Source organism: Cyprinus carpio, unplaced genomic scaffold (genome assembly GCF_018340385.1).
Source record: "Cyprinus carpio isolate SPL01 unplaced genomic scaffold, ASM1834038v1 S000006825, whole genome shotgun sequence".
Lineage (NCBI taxonomy): Eukaryota > Metazoa > Chordata > Actinopteri > Cypriniformes > Cyprinidae > Cyprinus > Cyprinus carpio.
The window spans coordinates 153,333-170,832 of NW_024879403.1; the positions used below are offsets into that span (position 1 = coordinate 153,333).

The 17,500-nt window shown below is 36.8% G+C and overlaps 2 protein-coding genes and 1 pseudogene across 2 annotated transcripts; 2 read left to right on the top strand and 1 right to left on the bottom strand.

Moving 5' to 3' along the window:
• Positions 1-1,775: 1,775 nt before the first annotated feature.
• Positions 1,776-2,201, bottom strand: LOC122145032 (annotated as a pseudogene).
• Positions 2,202-10,877: 8,676 nt separating this feature from the next.
• Positions 10,878-13,050, top strand: LOC109054407 (piggyBac transposable element-derived protein 4-like). The gene is made up of 4 exons (XM_042756278.1): positions 10,878-11,036; positions 11,520-11,597; positions 11,763-12,190; positions 12,437-13,050. The coding sequence occupies exons 1-4, from the start codon at positions 10,894-10,896 to the stop codon at positions 13,048-13,050; spliced, it is 1,263 nt and encodes a 420-aa protein (XP_042612212.1). The 5' UTR covers positions 10,878-10,893.
• A 522-nt stretch (positions 13,051-13,572) lies between these two features.
• On the top strand, positions 13,573-16,387 carry LOC109075715 (piggyBac transposable element-derived protein 4-like). Its single transcript, XM_042756263.1, has 2 exons — positions 13,573-13,733; positions 14,462-16,387. Exons 1-2 carry the CDS (start codon positions 13,591-13,593, stop codon positions 16,029-16,031), a joined length of 1,713 nt encoding a protein of 570 aa, XP_042612197.1. The 5' UTR covers positions 13,573-13,590; the 3' UTR covers positions 16,032-16,387.
• The last annotated feature ends 1,113 nt before the right edge of the window (positions 16,388-17,500 follow it).

The following is a 17,500-nucleotide window of genomic DNA, read 5'->3' on the forward strand; positions in this document are numbered from 1 at the left end:
TATTTTATTATGAGATATTTTTATTCTAATGTGATCAGTGATTCAAGCACTGATGGACCAAAGAGCGCGCATTTCGACATTTGCAGTAAAAACTTGAAATATAAATTCTCAGAAAATGCATTTAATACCAATATATTGAAACGTCTGTTTATATACTCTATTAATAAAGGAGTCCAGACATTGGAAAAATATCAGTCCACATGCGTTTTATATTTAATATGAGGGAAATAGACATGCATGCATGCGTGACACAAAAAATCTTTAACTTTTAGGTAGCAAAATATTTTTTAGTAATTCTGTCAATTACACTAAGGTTATTACATTGTCTGCTATATATTTGCTTCTTATTTATTAAATATGGGCAATTGATTGATAAAACATTGATCAAAATTAAGATACAATTTATACAAAACGAATATCTTTTAAAAAGAGTTTTCTATAAAACAAAACTTAATGAAGTCGTCAAAATCATGTTTTACCAAAAACAGCGCCGTTGCTAGGAGGGCGCCAGCGCCTCTGCCTTTCAGCGCCTATGCCTCGCGAGTGGATGATACCCCTGAAGACGCCTAGCAATGGTATACCTTTAGTGGTAGTATACCTCTAGTTAAGTTATACCTGAAGAGTCTTCGTAGCGCGCTAAGAGACAATGTTATCGGGAAACGCAGCCCAGGTATGATGCGTTTCATGCGTAATGGAGATTCCAAAGCGCTCTTCTTTGGTCAGAACCTTGGAGAGCGATCGCGGATAGGTCTGTCCTATGCACCGAAACTTTTAACAATGCAACAAAATATTTAAAGAGCATCAAGCTATTAAAATCTATATTATGTATACGCACAGATAATATAACAGTAATAAATAGCCTGTTATATACTATAACAGGCTATTTATTAGGTTAAGCAGTGATTGGATAAAGGTTTTTTTTTTTTTTTTTTTTTTTTTTTTTTTTAATTTAACATTTTTAATTTAAGGCCCACCCACGATTGGTCTGGCCCATCCAAAACCGGAATCCTGGCGCCGTGCCTGGGCCACACTGAGCTGTGCGTAACGGCCACAGACGTGAAGTGAACGAGACAGAGGCTGTCCTGTACTGTCTGAAATGGTTAACTCTGTGGCGATGCATGTGCAAAACAGATTTAACTAATCATAAAGTCAATCAGGATACATAACACAGCCTACTATAGGCCTACACTAACACCCCCCCCCAACCCCCAAAGAATCCCGCCCCCCCCTCTCACAATATAGTTCCCACGTCCCTGGAGTTACCCCTTTGACAGATATACACCTATTTTTAGCATACGTTTTCTGGGTAACATTGAGAATATCACTGTATATTGACCAGTCTGACGGAGCTCATGCTTATAACAGTAGTTTGGTGGTGTAGACTCGTTTAGACCAATATAATCATTTGGTTTTAGCCAGGTTTCAGTCAAGCAGAGTACATCAAAACTATTATCTGTGATCATTTCATTTACAATAACTGCTTTTTGTGTGAGTGCTCTAATGTTTAAGAGCCCAGACTTTAAAAATTGTTTTAGGTCATTTATTTAGCTTTTTTTTTTTTTTTTTTTAAGAGACTACATTAAATGTATATTTGACCTCGCTATTTGGGGAACAGACACAGTCTTTACAGACTGGACAGCGCAAGTATTTAAGTAGGTGAAACAAAGCCATCATAGCAGTTATTTGAGAATTGGTTTACTAGTCTCATATAACTTGACTTAGATTAGGCATGCGTGTAAAATTAACCAACCAAATATTATAAAATGCACTCTTTTTGAAAATGTGGTAGGCTCTTAAAAGAGCCTTTGGGGTGTTCTTGATAACAGTAATGTGTTTATCCTCCGAAGCCGTACAGAGTGCGTCCCTGTCGTTTGAGCGCGTACACGACGTCCATGGCGGTGACGGTCTTTCTCTTGGCGTGCTCGGTGTAGGTCACAGCATCGCGGATCACGTTCTCCAGGAACACACCTTCAGCACACCGCGGGTCTCCTCGTAGATCAGACCGGAGATACGCTTGACTCCACCGCGGCGAGCGAGACGACGGATGGCGGGTTTGGTGATGCCCTGGATGTTATCCCGCAGAACCTTACGATGACGCTTAGCGCCTCCTTTCCCGAGTCCTTTACCGCCTTTGCCTCTTCCAGACATTGTTACAGATCTTCAAGATCTTCGTTGTACAACAGAAGATATGAAAGCAGAAGGTGTGAGAGAAGAGCTTTACAGTAGTCTACAGGACCTAGTTGAAACACCCGAAGGCGGAGCGCTCTCTCTCTCTCTCTCTCTCTCTCTCTCTCTCTCTCTACTGTACAAAGGTGTGCACCCAGCTAACACACGTGGCCAAGAATACACTGCATTAATTAATTAGTCAGCATTTATTATTTTTTTCAATAAACCAATACATTTTGAACATTACACCTGTTCTTTAACCATGTACAGTGTTACCAAGTTATGAGCACAGAAAACTGAACACATCAATACATAGATTACATAATATAATCAATAAATAATGTAACCACGGATTGAAATGTTTTATTATTCCTGGAAAAGTTTAAGTGTCTCATTAAGGATGAGTATAGTTAAATAATGATTTTATCAGTGAAAATTATCAATAATCATCAGTACTCTTATTGATACAACTCTCCATAATTTGGTGCAAATAATAAAGACAAACAATTCAGTAGTTACTTCAATATTACTTTTTGCAGAAGTGCATTTGTGTGTAAATTAAAACAAACAAATAAAAAAAAAAAAAAAAATATATATATATATATATATATATACATATATATATATATATATATATATATATATATATATATATATATATATATATATATATATATATATATATATATATATATATATATAATTGTATAACATATAATTGACAAACTTATTAAAGCCTTTATAAAAACTACACTCTAAACACTAATAAGTAGAGACTACTCAAATGATTTGAGGAAAGTGGTTGCGTAAGTAAAATTGAGTAATGGCAAAATTGACAACTCAGTTCAACTGAGTTGACCTAATGTTGGTCTCTTCATTGAATTAACTTAAATGTTTAAGTACAGATAACTTAAAAAGGCAAATAGACTTAACTTAAATTTTCGAGTTTTATATGGTTGTTTACTTGTTTTAATGGTTTATAAACGATTTAATTCAAATATTGTTTTTTCCATAAACTGCTTTATTCGGTTTTTATACATTTACATTAATTTAAGAAACATTGCTCACATCAAGCTCATATTTTTAAGTCACATTAAGACACTTGAACAGCACTTTAAGCTCATATTTTTAACAGTAAGCTCACATTTTCAAAAAAAAAAAACAGTAAGCTAATATTGTTAACAGTAAGCTGCATTTTTAAGTCACATAAAAAAATAAGCTCATGTTTAACAGTAAGCTAGCATTTTTACAAAACATTAAGCTCATTTCTAAAAGACACGAGCAAAACAGTAAACTGTTTTTTTTTTTAACATAAGCTCACATTTTTTTACAAAACAGTAAGCTCATTTTTAAAAGACACATGAATAAAACAGGAAACTCGTATTTTTAGCAGTCTCATTTTCAAAAGACCATGTGCAATGTAAATGTGTTGCTATTAAAAGTGCGCCAAGCAATTTCTCCATTTTAACCAAACAGCTGGTTTGCCAACGAATGTGTTTTAGGCTACAGGTCGTTTCTGCCCCAAGGAAAGTAGAATGCGCTGAATGAAGTCAAACGTGTATCTCAGCGACTTTGGGTAACTCAGGTGCAATGCATAAATTAGTCCGAACATAAGGCACATTCCTTCAGGAAGGTCATGTAGATTGTCCATCACTAATTTTCTCTCGATTACTATTCCAATCAAAGAGGGAGACGAAGGCATAGAGTTGAGGGGCTTAAGAGTAGTCCCATCTTCAACTATCACAATCCCCACTGGCACATCAAGAATTGAGCGGTGATCATCGGACATCTAGTGAAAAAACATTAACAAATTAAAATGAATTCACATACATGCAAGCTCATTTGTTATTACTTATTTATTACTTGATAATAATCATAAATGTTTCTTGAGCATCAAATCAGTATATTAGAATGATTTCTGAAGGATCATGCACTCTAAAAAACGCTGGGTTGTTTTTTCAACCCAAATGCTGGGTTGAGACCGCTAGGTAGGACATTTGGTTGTTTTAACCCAAGTTTGGGTTGAAAATTGGTCTTGATCATAACCCAGCGGCGCTGGGTTGTGAACGCGGACGTGAAGGAGAGCACGCGCGTCACGTTAAAATCGTACGTCTCCAGTGCGAGAAGCCGCCATTTTCTCAGCGTGAAAGAAGCGAGAAGCGAGTGAAAGACATTACGGTAAGTAAAGATTCAAAATGTATAATTATCGTTTATTGTTTACCCGGTTTTATGAAAGTCGGAAGGTTTTATGAAAGGCGGAAACAAAAGAGTTGAACGTTATATAGAAACATTCGCGGACGCGGTTTTCGCCTCAGAAACGGAGGTCTTAACGGCCTTCTTTAACGTTACTGAACGGAAGAGGTACTTTTAATATAACGTCCGTGAGTGTCTTATGTCATATTTACATAATATTTTACAATATCTGCACGTTTTGAGGTGTTAATAGACGGTTATGGTTACGGTTACACTCATGTTAATTTATCTTATTTTTCGCGGTTAAACTGAATGTACGTTAGTTTCCTAAAGGAAACCGCGTTATGTAATAAAGACTAGTATGATGATTTTGAGGCTGTTGAAGTGGTAATTGTTAAAAGTATTTTTTACATGTAATATTTCAGACTTGTTGAGCTCGTGTCGTCATTGTCCCCGCACTGAGAGTTAAAGACACCTGCTCTTGTGAGGAGACACGGACTGTGTGAGGAGGAGGCGGTGTTCTCAGCTTCTTCTGAAGAGAGGGAGAGACGGGTTTAAGGCAAGTGAACTTCAGAATTATAAGTTATCTTTTTTTTTTTTTTTTTTACTAAGACTAAAATAATGTTTGTTTTTGTAGATGTTGAAAGCCAGAGACATAGGAGAGCATCATTCTTTTGAGATTTATGTAAGTTATTTTTTGCAAAATTAATGTTTCTGTGGTCTCCTGTCTCTTTACTTCACATTTTGATGCAACAGCAGTATGATTACATGTTCATATTCTATTGAAACCAGTGATGTCCCTTTTTTCTTTGCAGAACTCAAGCTAACTTTGGAGTTAAGGACACAGAAGTCTGCTTGTGTGAGGAGGAGGCGGTGTTCTCAGCTTCTTCTGAAGAGAGGGAAAGATAGTTTAAGGCAAGTGAACTTCATAATTTCATAATATCAGTTATCAGTTGTTTTCTTTTACTAAGAGTAAAATAATGTTTGTTTTTTGTTTTTGTAGATTTTGAAAGCCAGACACATAGGTGAGCATCATTCTTTTGAGATTTATGTAAGTTATTTTTAGCAAAATAAATGTTTCTGTTGTCTCCTGTCTCTTTACTTCACATTTTGATGCAACAACAGTGTGATTATGTGCTCATTTCATTAAAACCATCGATGTCTGTGTTTTTCATTGCAGAACTCAAACCAACTTTGGAGTTGTCTGATTTGGAGAGTCATCGTTCTTGGTCTTCCCTCTTAAGGGAAGAGTTCACACAAAAAAATCATTTAGTTGCCCTCATGTCATTCCAAACCTATACGACTTTTGTCTGTCTTTAGAATACAAATTAATATATTTTGAATTTTCTCATATTTTTGTTAATCCATTGAGAGTCTAGATAGTCAGTATTTTCAAACCTCATAAATTCAGAGTTATTGTAGAAGTAATCCATTCCGATATTTATATATGATTAAATCTTAAATTATATGATAGCAAACACGTATGTTCAAAATAAAATATTGGTCTCCCAGACTTACAATGGAGGACAAAAATTAATAGAATATTAAATATATTTATTTGTGTTCCAAAAATTAGCAGAGTTTGTATGGGTCTGGAACAACATGGAGGAGAGTAAATTATGACCATTTTCATTTTTTGGTGGACTAACCCTTTGAAGAGCAGCCCTCAATGTTCATGAACATTTGTGAGGTATGTGTGAATGTTTCAGTAAAGTAGCTTTCTGAAAGCAATATATTTATTCAAACAACATCACATGCCCTCACACTGGTGCTGCCATTATAGCATTCTAGAGCGCTGACATTAAACAACCACACAAAGTGTTGAAACTTTAAAACAGATTATTTACCTCTCCTTACTGATGTGAATACACCTCTATCTGAAAATGGATAGTTTAATTAGTTTTATTTTTTCAAATGTGTTTCTCTTTTTAGGCCACTGATGAAGAACAGGCGGTGACTGGGATGAATGCTGGTCAAAGAAGAGAATGTCCTTTCCCCTAAACTGATGCAGCAGTGGTTTTAAAGGAGGACGCTGCCCTGGGTGATGTAGATGTCACATGTGCTGATGGGGCTTCTTCATGACTACATCAGTTATGCTAAAGAGATCATGAAAGTTGACAGTGATGCATGATCTGTATTCATGGACAGTGAAACAAACTGTAAGTGTATAATTTGTAAAAACAAAATGTTAAATGCTTGTTCTGTGTTGTTTAGTAAAAGAGTTTACACTCTGTCATTCATACACATGCTCACATTCTTTCACACACACACACGCGCGCGTCTGTTAAATGTTATAATATCAGTGTTAATGTTGTGGTTTATTTGTGTACTGTAATGCTAGAATAGTTGGTAAAGAACTTAACTAATTGTACATTTATTGTATAATAGTGTGTTCGTATATTTTTATACAATATATAAAATTTACCAAAGTCCAATTTGATCTTAAAAGTTATATTCAACAAATGTTCAATGCTTTATTTATGAACTCTGTAGCTGTTAATGCCATACTTTTCTGCATTTCTTCTTACATGCATGTTACTTTGTGACTTTTCTCTTGTTTTTAATAAATATTTACCTTTTGATAGTTACTATTTGTGTGTAAAAGTGATTTTTAAAATGAACAAAATTTGTAGGTTTAATGCCTAGCTCAATTTGGATTCATTTTAGCCTACTAGCAATGCACTGTTTTCCACAGCCTTACACTCAATTAGTGGCGACACTCCGCAAGTTCATTTTCTGCCAGCAGGAGGCGCTTTAAGAGCGGGAGAGATACAGGATTCTCCGGTAACGGCTACAAAGCGCTGAGCTCACAAACGCTGCCTTATCAAGCATTACGTGCAAAATCGAACATTTTCTAAATACAGTCGGTTTCCTTCTGAAATACAGTGATTAAAAAAACACCCGCTCTGGTTTTTAAAACCCTGCAAAGTAGTAATTTTAAACCATAAAAAAGCAACCCAGCGCTGGGTTGCCAAAATAACCCAAATTGGGTTGTTTTCAACCCAGCAGTTTTTAGAGTGTGTGACACTGAAGACCGGAGTAACGATGCTGAAAGTTCAGCTTTGATCACAGGAATAAATTACACTTTACTGTATATTCACATAGAAAACAGCTGTTTTAAATTGGAATAATATTTCACAATATTACTGTTTTTGTTTGTATTTTTAATCAAATAAATGCAGCCTTGGTGAGCAGAAGATACTTCTTTTAAAAACATTAAAAATCTTACTGACCCCAAACTTTTGAACGGTAGTATATACAGTAGGCTATATATATAACTTTTAATCCACACCCTCTGCAAACAGAACTGAATGCATTTACTACAGTCTAGAGTGCAAGCATAAATAAAATACACATAAATACACATATATCAAACTTTGGGAATCTGTGAAAAGTCAATCTTCCCGATTGAGATCGCGCATGTGAATGTAATTTTACTTTTTTATACAGGTTGCAGCATCAAGGATAGTAGCAAGTATCATTTCCTCATGACAGTCAGGAAGATTAACTTTTCACAGATTCCCAAAGTTAGATATACATCTTTACGCTTGCGCTCCAGACAGTAAACGTGTTTAAACGCGAGGCTGTGGATTAAAGGTAATACATAAATAATGTTTAGTTTCTTGCATAGACCTATCATTTCATAAGGCACCAATGTATCGTCAGGAGCCACGAATATTAATTTTGTGTTGCTTTGACATGTTTTTTTTATGATCCTCAAAAAGATGGTTACCGTCAACTTGCATTAAATGAATCACCAAAGACTATGGTTTCAGCTAACAATCTTCTTTAATGTTCTACTAACTAAAATAAAAAAAATAAAAAAAGTCACCTATACAGTACTGGTCAAAAGTTTGGACAAATTACCATTATTTATATTTTTGAAAGTAGTACTTTTTTTAATAAAAAATACAGAAAAAAAAACATAATATTGTGAAAGATTACTACAATTTAAAATAATGGTTTTCTATTTTAATATAATTTAAAATATAATTTCATTTCAGTATAATACTCCAGTCTTTAGCATCACAATCCTTCAAAAATCATTCTAAGTTATCCGATAAAGACATTTTTAAACAATCCCACATCATGTTCCAGATAAAATCAGCCAGAGGTTTACATATTTATTTATTTATTTATTTATTTATTTGTGCTGCAACTACCGTCACCATGTGAACGTTTTATAATGTAACATTCCATAAATCACAAAGATATAGTTTTGGGTAACTTTTGATTGGTGTTGACTGTCTCTTCATCAGAAACTAAATGTGTTTGTAAATATCTGCTTAGGTGTAAATGTTTTGAAAGTGCTGTACATATGGATATTGATGCCCCATCAACAGACATAAAGCGCGTCTATAGGCCTATATATCCATTAATTGCCCATCACTTCTGCATGCTGTTACCTTGAACAATCAATGTTTGCAAACTATTTGCACTTTTCTAGGAAAATGTCTTCATGTGCACATCATACAAGGGAGGCACACAAGCGTCTCTCAGTTTTCAACTCGGTTGAGAATCTTATCATTTACCAGTCATTTTACATCTTACCGTTTAATTTAGCTTGTATACTGCCAGATACATAAATGCTGACATAATGTGAGATAATACACAAAATATTTTATTATTTCTGGATTAGACTGCTCTGTAGCCCCTTCAATTTACACCCGTTCACACCTGGTGCTTTAATCCGTCTCTTCTGTCCACTTCTGTCCTGATTTCTTCTGAGGGGATGGTCTATAGCCTGTGTGGGCTTATTGTGCTCGTTCCATGTATATCCTAATGTTGTAAACTCACGCAATTCATATAGACCTTTCACTGCATGCATGAAACACTCTGTTACAGATCAGTCAAACTGCGCTGAGAGAAGAAAAAAACAAAAAAACAAATACATGTAACCTATAAGATGTCAGCAATCCTTCAGAACAGAATAAGATAGAAATCAAAATATATAATATAGTTAAAATTTAATACAAAATTATATAGAATTGTATAGAATTAAACAAATTATATTCGTTTTAAACAGCATATGAAATGTTATAAATGAAATGTGTGAGCGAGAGAGACTCACGATCACGGATCACGGATATTAATCACAGCCAGGAAAAAAACAAAACAAAACATATATTATGTTATATATTGTGTTGTTTTTGGTCATTAAGATAGGAGTAAGTCATCATTTGATCATTTGAAACTCTAAAAACGCTGGGTTATTTATCGACACAAGCTGCTGCTTTTTGCTCCTCTATTTCCGATTCGGTGCAGCCTACTTCTTCAGCGAAATAAAGGTTTGTGTAGATTTTGTTTCATTTATAAAGTCTTTACTGTGCTGTACATTATATTATACACAACATAAAAGGACGTCAGTCAGCTGCATCGGCAGTGCCTTTTGCCTTCCATAACATAAACTGATTTCATTTATTATAATACTGAATTAGTTTATTTAGATTTTTATTATGTCCTCTAATCTCAGTCAGTAGGTCTACTGTTTGTTTATGAGCAGGTTAAAAAGTCAGTGGCAGGCGGAAGAGACAAACGCTGGAGGTGCCGCCGATCCGTAGCGCGCCAAAATGAGTGAAGCTACTTTAAAACTGAATTTAAAATATTAGCAGAAAAAAAAAAAAAAAAATATTTGAAACAGTTTTTTCCGTCAGGCAATTCATCTCATGAACACGTGACAATAACTGTGGAACACACAACACTATTTATACAAACACTTATTTATCTAAAACACATACTTTATGTTAGGCCTAGTCTAGAAAAGTTTAAAATAGATTAATAACAATGCCTGGACTTCCAGAGATCCGAAATTTTGTAACATTTTTCGTGTCACGTGATAACACATTTTAATAATATTTTAGCTATTGTGTAGGAGATGTGTTGTAATTTATTTGAATTGCTTAATTTAGTAATGTTTGTATAGAACTGTGCTAATTAAAATATAACCATTTATGTAAAATTCAATTTAAAGATGTACATTTCTCAGTTTAGTTCGCAGTGATAATGCTAGAAAGGGCTATAGTTTAGTTCGTAGGACATTGCTGCCATCTACTGGAAATACAACACTTTTTTCAGATTTATTCTGAAGATGAAACAGTAGCCTACTGTAAGTTAAAGAGAAGTGTTCAAATTAATACAGTTCTGTGCAGGAATATCAAATGAAATTATTATTGCTGTTTGTGTTTAATTACAATATATAGCACATATAAGAGCAGCAAATTGGCCAGCACCCTGTCAGTACTGTTGATATTGTTTTGTTCATTTTTAGTTGAAGTTAGTTATGTTGGTTTGGGGCTATGGGCAGCAGGTAAATTATTGGGAAGGGCTGAATACACTTAAATTAAAATGCTACTTTTAAATGTTACATTTTTATTTATAAAGTATGTGTTAAACCAGTTCAAATATATATCTGTCTGCACGCACACACAGAGCTCTGTTCATATGATAATGATGTGATGCAGCATATAGTTAACGCCCCTTATCTGTACTATAAAACTGGCAGCAAAGTTCAGCTTTGTTGACTTTTTAATCACGATGGCACACGAGGAAGCTCTCCAGACGACCACAGACAGCGAGGAAGAAAGTAGTTTTTCCTCAGAAGAAGAGGAAGACTTTGAGGATGAACTCCTGCATTTCGAGGAGCGCTTTGATGCTGCGGAGGACACACTTTCTAACGAGTAAGTCATTTATTCTAACTTCGATTAGTTACTAGAGTCGCATATTCATTATTATGGTTTAGGGCATGATCATAAAGCTGTTTAAGACCTATTGCCAGACTGAAATCTGTTAGTTAGCCAATGACTGAAGTGCATTGTCCTTTTTTCTTCATTATATCGAACTGTCTTATGAAACGTTGTAACCATGAGAACTTCTGTAATGTAACATATGATAAAATGAATGTTTAGACTATCCCAAATGAATAGTTTTGGTTAACTTTTGATTCGTGTTGACTGTTTCTTCAATGGAAACTAAATGTGTTTGTAAATAGTGGCTTAGGTGCAAATGTTTTGAAAGTGCTTTATATAGATGTTGATGCCCCATCAACAGACACAAAGCTCGTCTCTATAGGTCTATATATCCATTAATTGCCCATCAGTTATGCATGCACTGATATGTTACCTTGACAATCAATGTTTACAACTATTTGCACTTTTCTTTAGGAAAATGCCTTTACATGCACATCATACAAGAGCAGCACACAAGCGTCTTTCAGTTTTCAACTCTGAGAAACTTCACGAGTAAGTGTGCATTTACCCGTCATTTTACCTTTTACAGTTTACGTTTGCTTGGATACTGTCAGATATAGAAATGCTTACATAACGTATAAACGTTTGTAAATTGCTTCTTTTAATGATCCTGTTGTCACCATGCTCACATTTTATTTATTTATTTATTTTAAACAGATGTGAGAGTGACCAGATGCCTGCTGCAAAGAGAGCCAGGACTCTTTCATGGAAAGCAGAGACTGATGTTGACCGGGTTCCACAGACTCTGAGATTCCTGCCTGCTCGGGAACTTGGACCGCAGTTGTCTGCTGCTGACGCGCACTCTCCCATGAGTCTTTTCAAACTGTTTTTCACAGAGAGCACCATGACAAACCTGTGCCACAACACAAATGCTCAGGCTGCCAGGGCAATTGCAAAGGGCCGCAAGTACAAATGGACAGATGTCAGTGTTGATGAGCTGTACCGCTACATCGGACTCGTATTCTACATGGCTGCGGTGAAGATGAGCTCCATCACTGACTACTGGCGGCAGGACAGTCTTTTCTTTCTGCCTTTTCCCGCCACAGTTATGCCAAGGGACAGATACCCGCATAATTTCCTGGAATGTACACATGAGTCACCCAGACGCAGACAAGGAAAACGACAGAAAGAGGGGTACAGCCCATCATGACCGTCTGTTCAGGATCAAACCCCTCATGAACACTATTCGTCTCGCGTGCAAAGCCTTCTATCATCCTAGAAGAAATTTAGCTGTGAAGGATATATTGGTGGAGTTTGGTGGAATTATTGGAATGTATTGGTGTGAAAAGGTGAAGACAACAAAGTTGGGATTCAAGTTTTTTGTCCTTCAGACTCATCAAATGGATATACTGTGGACTTCTCAGTCTACACGGGCAAGAACAGCTTTCCTGCAGACCGTGGGCTTTCGTATGATGCTGTGATGTCTCTCCTGGACCGTAAAGTTTTGGGCTCTGGGTACCATGTGTACATGGATGATTTCTACACGAGTCACAAGCTCTTCACAGACCTGTTTGCTCTGAAGTTTGGTGCTTGTGGGACGTACAGAGACCAGAGGAAGGACTTCTTCCCGAAGACTGCAGCTAATTCACTGAGCAGAAGCTCCAGCAGGGGATCCATCAGGTGGATTCGGGACGGGCCTCTTGTGTGTGTGAAGTGGATGGACACGCAAGTAGTGTCTGTTTGTTCCACCATCCATGCTGCCTATACAGGAGAGCGTGTGCAAAGGAAAATCAAAGCACAAGATACATGGAAGGCGAAGTCTTTTCCGTGTCCTGCACCTGTGATTGCATACAACCAGCACATGGGGGGTGTTGATCTGTCCGGTCAGCTGCTGCAATACTACGCTGCGCAGCACAAAACCATGAAGTGGTACAGAAAAATTTTCCTACACTTCTTGGACATTGCCGCCAGCAACGCTTTCATATTGTACAATTTCTCAGTTTAGTTCGCAGTGATAATGCTAGAAAGGGCTATAGTTTAGTTCGTAGGACATTGCTGCCATCTACTGGAAATACAACACTTTTTTCAGATTTATTCTGAAGATGAAACAGTAGCCTACTGTAAGTTAAAGAGAAGTGTTCAAATTAATACAGTTCTGTGCAGGAATATCAAATGAAATTATTATTGCTGTTTGTGTTTAATTACAATATATAGCACATATAAGAGCAGCAAATTGGCCAGCACCCTGTCAGAACAGCAGCCCTTCATCGGCTCAGATTTCAGCGACACACCGTCAAGAGAATTAGCGCTATTCTGAAAAGTGATTACAGAGAACGGCTGAATACACTTAAATTAAAATGCTACTTTTAAATGTTACATTTTTATTTATAAAGTGTGTGTTAAACCAGTTCAAATATATATATGTCTTCACGCACACACAGAGCTCTGTTCATATGATAATGATGTGATGCAGCATATAGTTAACGCCCCTTATCTGTACTATAAAACTGGCAGCAAGTTCAGCTTTGTTGACTTTTTAATCACGATGGCACACGAGGAAGCTCTCCAGACGACCACAGACAGCGAAGAAGAAAGTAGTTTTTCCTCAGAAGAAGAGGAAGACTTTGAGGATGAACTCCTGCATTTCGAGGAGCGCTTTGATGCTGCGGAGGACACACTTTCTAACGAGTAAGTCATTTATTCTAACTTCGATTAGTTACTAGAGTCGCATATTCATTATTATGGTTTAGGGCATGATCATAAAGCTGTTTAAGACCTATTGCCAGACTGAAATCTGTTAGTTAGCCAATGACTGAAGTGCATTGTCCTTTTTTCTTCATTATATCGAACTGTCTTATGAAACGTTGTAACCATGAGAACTTCTGTAATGTAACATATGATAAAATGAATGTTTAGACTATATCCCAAATGAATAGTTTTGGTTAACTTTTGATTTGTGTTGACTGTTTCTTCAATGGAAACTAAATGTGTTTGTAAATAGTGGCTTAGGTGCAAATGTTTTGAAAGTGCTTTATATAGATGTTGATGCCCCATCAACAGACACAAAGCTCGTCTCTATAGGTCTATATATCCATTAATTGCCCATCACTTATGCATGCACTGGAATGTTACCTTGACAATCAATGTTTACAACTATTTGCACTTTTCTTTAGGAAAATGCCTTCATGTGCACATCATACAAGAGCAGCACACAAGCGTCTTTCAGTTTGCAACTCTGAGAAACTTCACGAGTAAGTGTGCATTTACCCGTCATTTTACCTTTTACAGTTTACGTTTGCTTGGATACTGTCAGATATAGAAATGCTTACATAACGTATAAACGTTTGTAAATTGCTTCTTTTAATGATCCTGTTGTCACCATGCTCATATTTTATTTATTTATTTGTTTTAAACAGATGTGAGAGTGACCAGATGCCTGCTGCAAAGAGAGCCAGGACTCTTTCATGGAAAGCAGAGACTGATGTTGACCGGGTTCCACAGACTCTGAGATTCCTGCCTGCTCGGGAACTTGGCCCGCAGTTGTCTGCTGCTGACGCGCACTCTCCCATGAGTCTTTTCAAACTGTTTTTCACAGAGAGCACCATGACAAACCTGTGCCACAACACAAATGCTCAGGCTGCCAGGGCAATTGCAAAGGGCCGCAAGTACAAATGGACAGATGTCAGTGTTGATGAGCTGTACCGCTACATCGGACTCGTATTCTACATGGCTGCGGTGAAGATGAGCTCCATCACTGACTACTGGCGGCAGGACAGTCTTTTCTTTCTGCCTTTTCCCGCCACAGTTATGCCAAGGGACAGATACCGCATAATTTCCTGGAATGTACACATGAGTCACCCAGACGCAGACAAGGAAAACGACAGAAAGAGGGGCACAGCCCAACACGACCGTCTGTTCAGGATCAAACCCCTCATGAACACTATTCGTCTCGCGTGCAAAGCCTTCTATCATCCTAGAAGAAATTTAGCTGTGAAGGAGAGATTGGTGGCATGCAGAGCAAATATTGGAATGACACGGTGCACAAAAGTCAAGCCGACAAAGTTGGGATTCAAGTTTTTTGTCCTTTCAGACTCATCAAATGGATATACTGTGGACTTCTCTGTCTACACGGGCAAGAACAGCTTTCCTGCAGACCGTGGGCTTTCGTATGATGCTGTGATGTCTCTCCTGGACCGTAAAGTTTTGGGCTCTGGGTACCATGTGTACATGGATGATTTCTACACGAGTCACAAGCTCTTCACAGACCTGTTTGCTCTGAAGTTTGGTGCTTGTGGGACGTACAGAGACCAGAGGAAGGACTTCCCGAAGACTGCAGCTAATTCACTGAGCAGAAGCTCCAGCAGGGGATCCATCAGGTGGATTCGGGACGGGCCTCTTGTGTGTGTGAAGTGGATGGACACGCAAGTAGTGTCTGTTTGTTCCACCATCCATGCTGCCTATACAGGAGAGCGTGTGCAAAGGAAAATCAAAGCACAAGATACATGGAAGGCGAAGTCTTTTCCGTGTCCTGCACCTGTGATTGCATACAACCAGCACATGGGGGGTGTTGATCTGTCCGGTCAGCTGCTGCAATACTACGCTGCGCAGCACAAAACCATGAAGTGGTACAAAAAAATCTTCCTACACTTCTTGGACATTGCCGCCAGCAACGCTTTCATATTGCACAAAGAGCTGCAAGGCAACATGACTCACGATCAGTTCATGGAGGAGCTTATCGCAGAGCTCTGTGGCGCGTCACAGAAAGCAGCACCAAAACAGTTTAGCACAGACCACGTGCCAATTCCAGGAGCTGAGCTGACTTCAGACGTCAGAAGAATTGCTTCTGTCGGTCGCCGGATCTGTGTGCATTGCAAAGCAGTGCATGGAAAGAAACAACAAACACCTTGGAAATGCCAGGCTTGTGATGTTCACTTGTGTCTTCAGTTGAACAGAAACTGTTTCCAAGAATGGCACAAAAGTCTGTGATTGTGATCAGCTGTATCATAGTTTTTCCTGCTTGTTATTTTTTGTGGAAACCATTTTCAACATTGTTAAACAGAAGCTTATGATAATAACTGACAACAAATTGAGTTGATTTCTGAAGGATCGTCGCAATGAAGACTGGATTTATGGCTGCTAAAAATATATGGCATTTATAGTACTTCAATACTTTACTGTATTTACATCTTACTGTATTTTTAATCAAATAAATTCAGCTTTGGTGAGAAGAAGAGACTTCTTTCAAAAACATTTTAATGATTCCCAAAAATTTTTTATTTTGTATTGTTATGCACTAAGTTGTAAATAAACTAAAACGAAGAAACTCAATGCAGCACATTTTTTTGCTACAATAATGGTGCTACATTGCATCAATCAAAATATGTGAGAATATCCTCCATGTATTCTCTGTTAGGTTCCCTAAGAATAGCAAAATTATATTGTTGCAGTATGTGGCAGTATTGCACCATCATTCAATTATAAATCAATCAATTATAGATAGATAGATAGATAGATAGATGTTTTGCTTTAAAAAAATAAGATTGCTTTGACTGCAATAAAGCAGTTGTTTTTATCTCATGCTAGCCCCACCATGACTCTGGCTTAAGCTGTAAAAGTAACAGAGACATGTTCTGAGTGGAACATTGCCAATTTCCAGTCAAAAATTATTGTTTGCATATGAGATGATAATGTTGTAAACAAGTAACATAAACGGGGGTTTCAAGAAAGCACAGCTAGCATGACCCGGAGTAACATATCTGGGTCAGAAAACCCCTGACAGATTTAAAACCATTGTTGAAATTCCAAAGCCATGGCCAGAATTAAGTGAATGAATACATATAAGTTGATGTAAAATTAATGACAAGGACTGCAAAGAACTTTGAGAAACATTTGAGTTGCAAAAATAAAGTAAAAATACAATTAAAAAGTGCATGTTATTTCTGACAAGTTTTAAGCTGTGCTAAGAGTAAAATGATAATACGATGAAATTATTAAAAATGGATGAAAATGCATTGCTACGAGTCCTGAATCCCTCAGAGTTCTCTCTCTCATTCAAAGTCAGCTAAAATGCTGTTATCTGAACCTGTGTCTTAAGTGATAAGCTATTTATAGTAAAGCACAGTGTTTCAGTCAAATCATAGACACTGAGACGTTAAAGGACATGACACAAGGAGGTCAGATTTAATGCATTAAGAGGACAATTGGTAGTTAAATGTTCAACTGCCCAATGCATTTAAGAAATAACAGATTATAAAAATAATGAATAACTATTTAGGAGCAATTATTGAAGAGACATGAGGTCTTTAAATTCATAATACAGACCTTGAGCTATAGAGGTAATAATTTTTTAAATTTGTTTTGCTGTTTTGTTGTTTTTTGTTTTATTTATATTTATTTTTTTTTGTTTTTTTTATTATACAGGGTCTTATGGGTCCTGATGGATGAGGATACAGAAG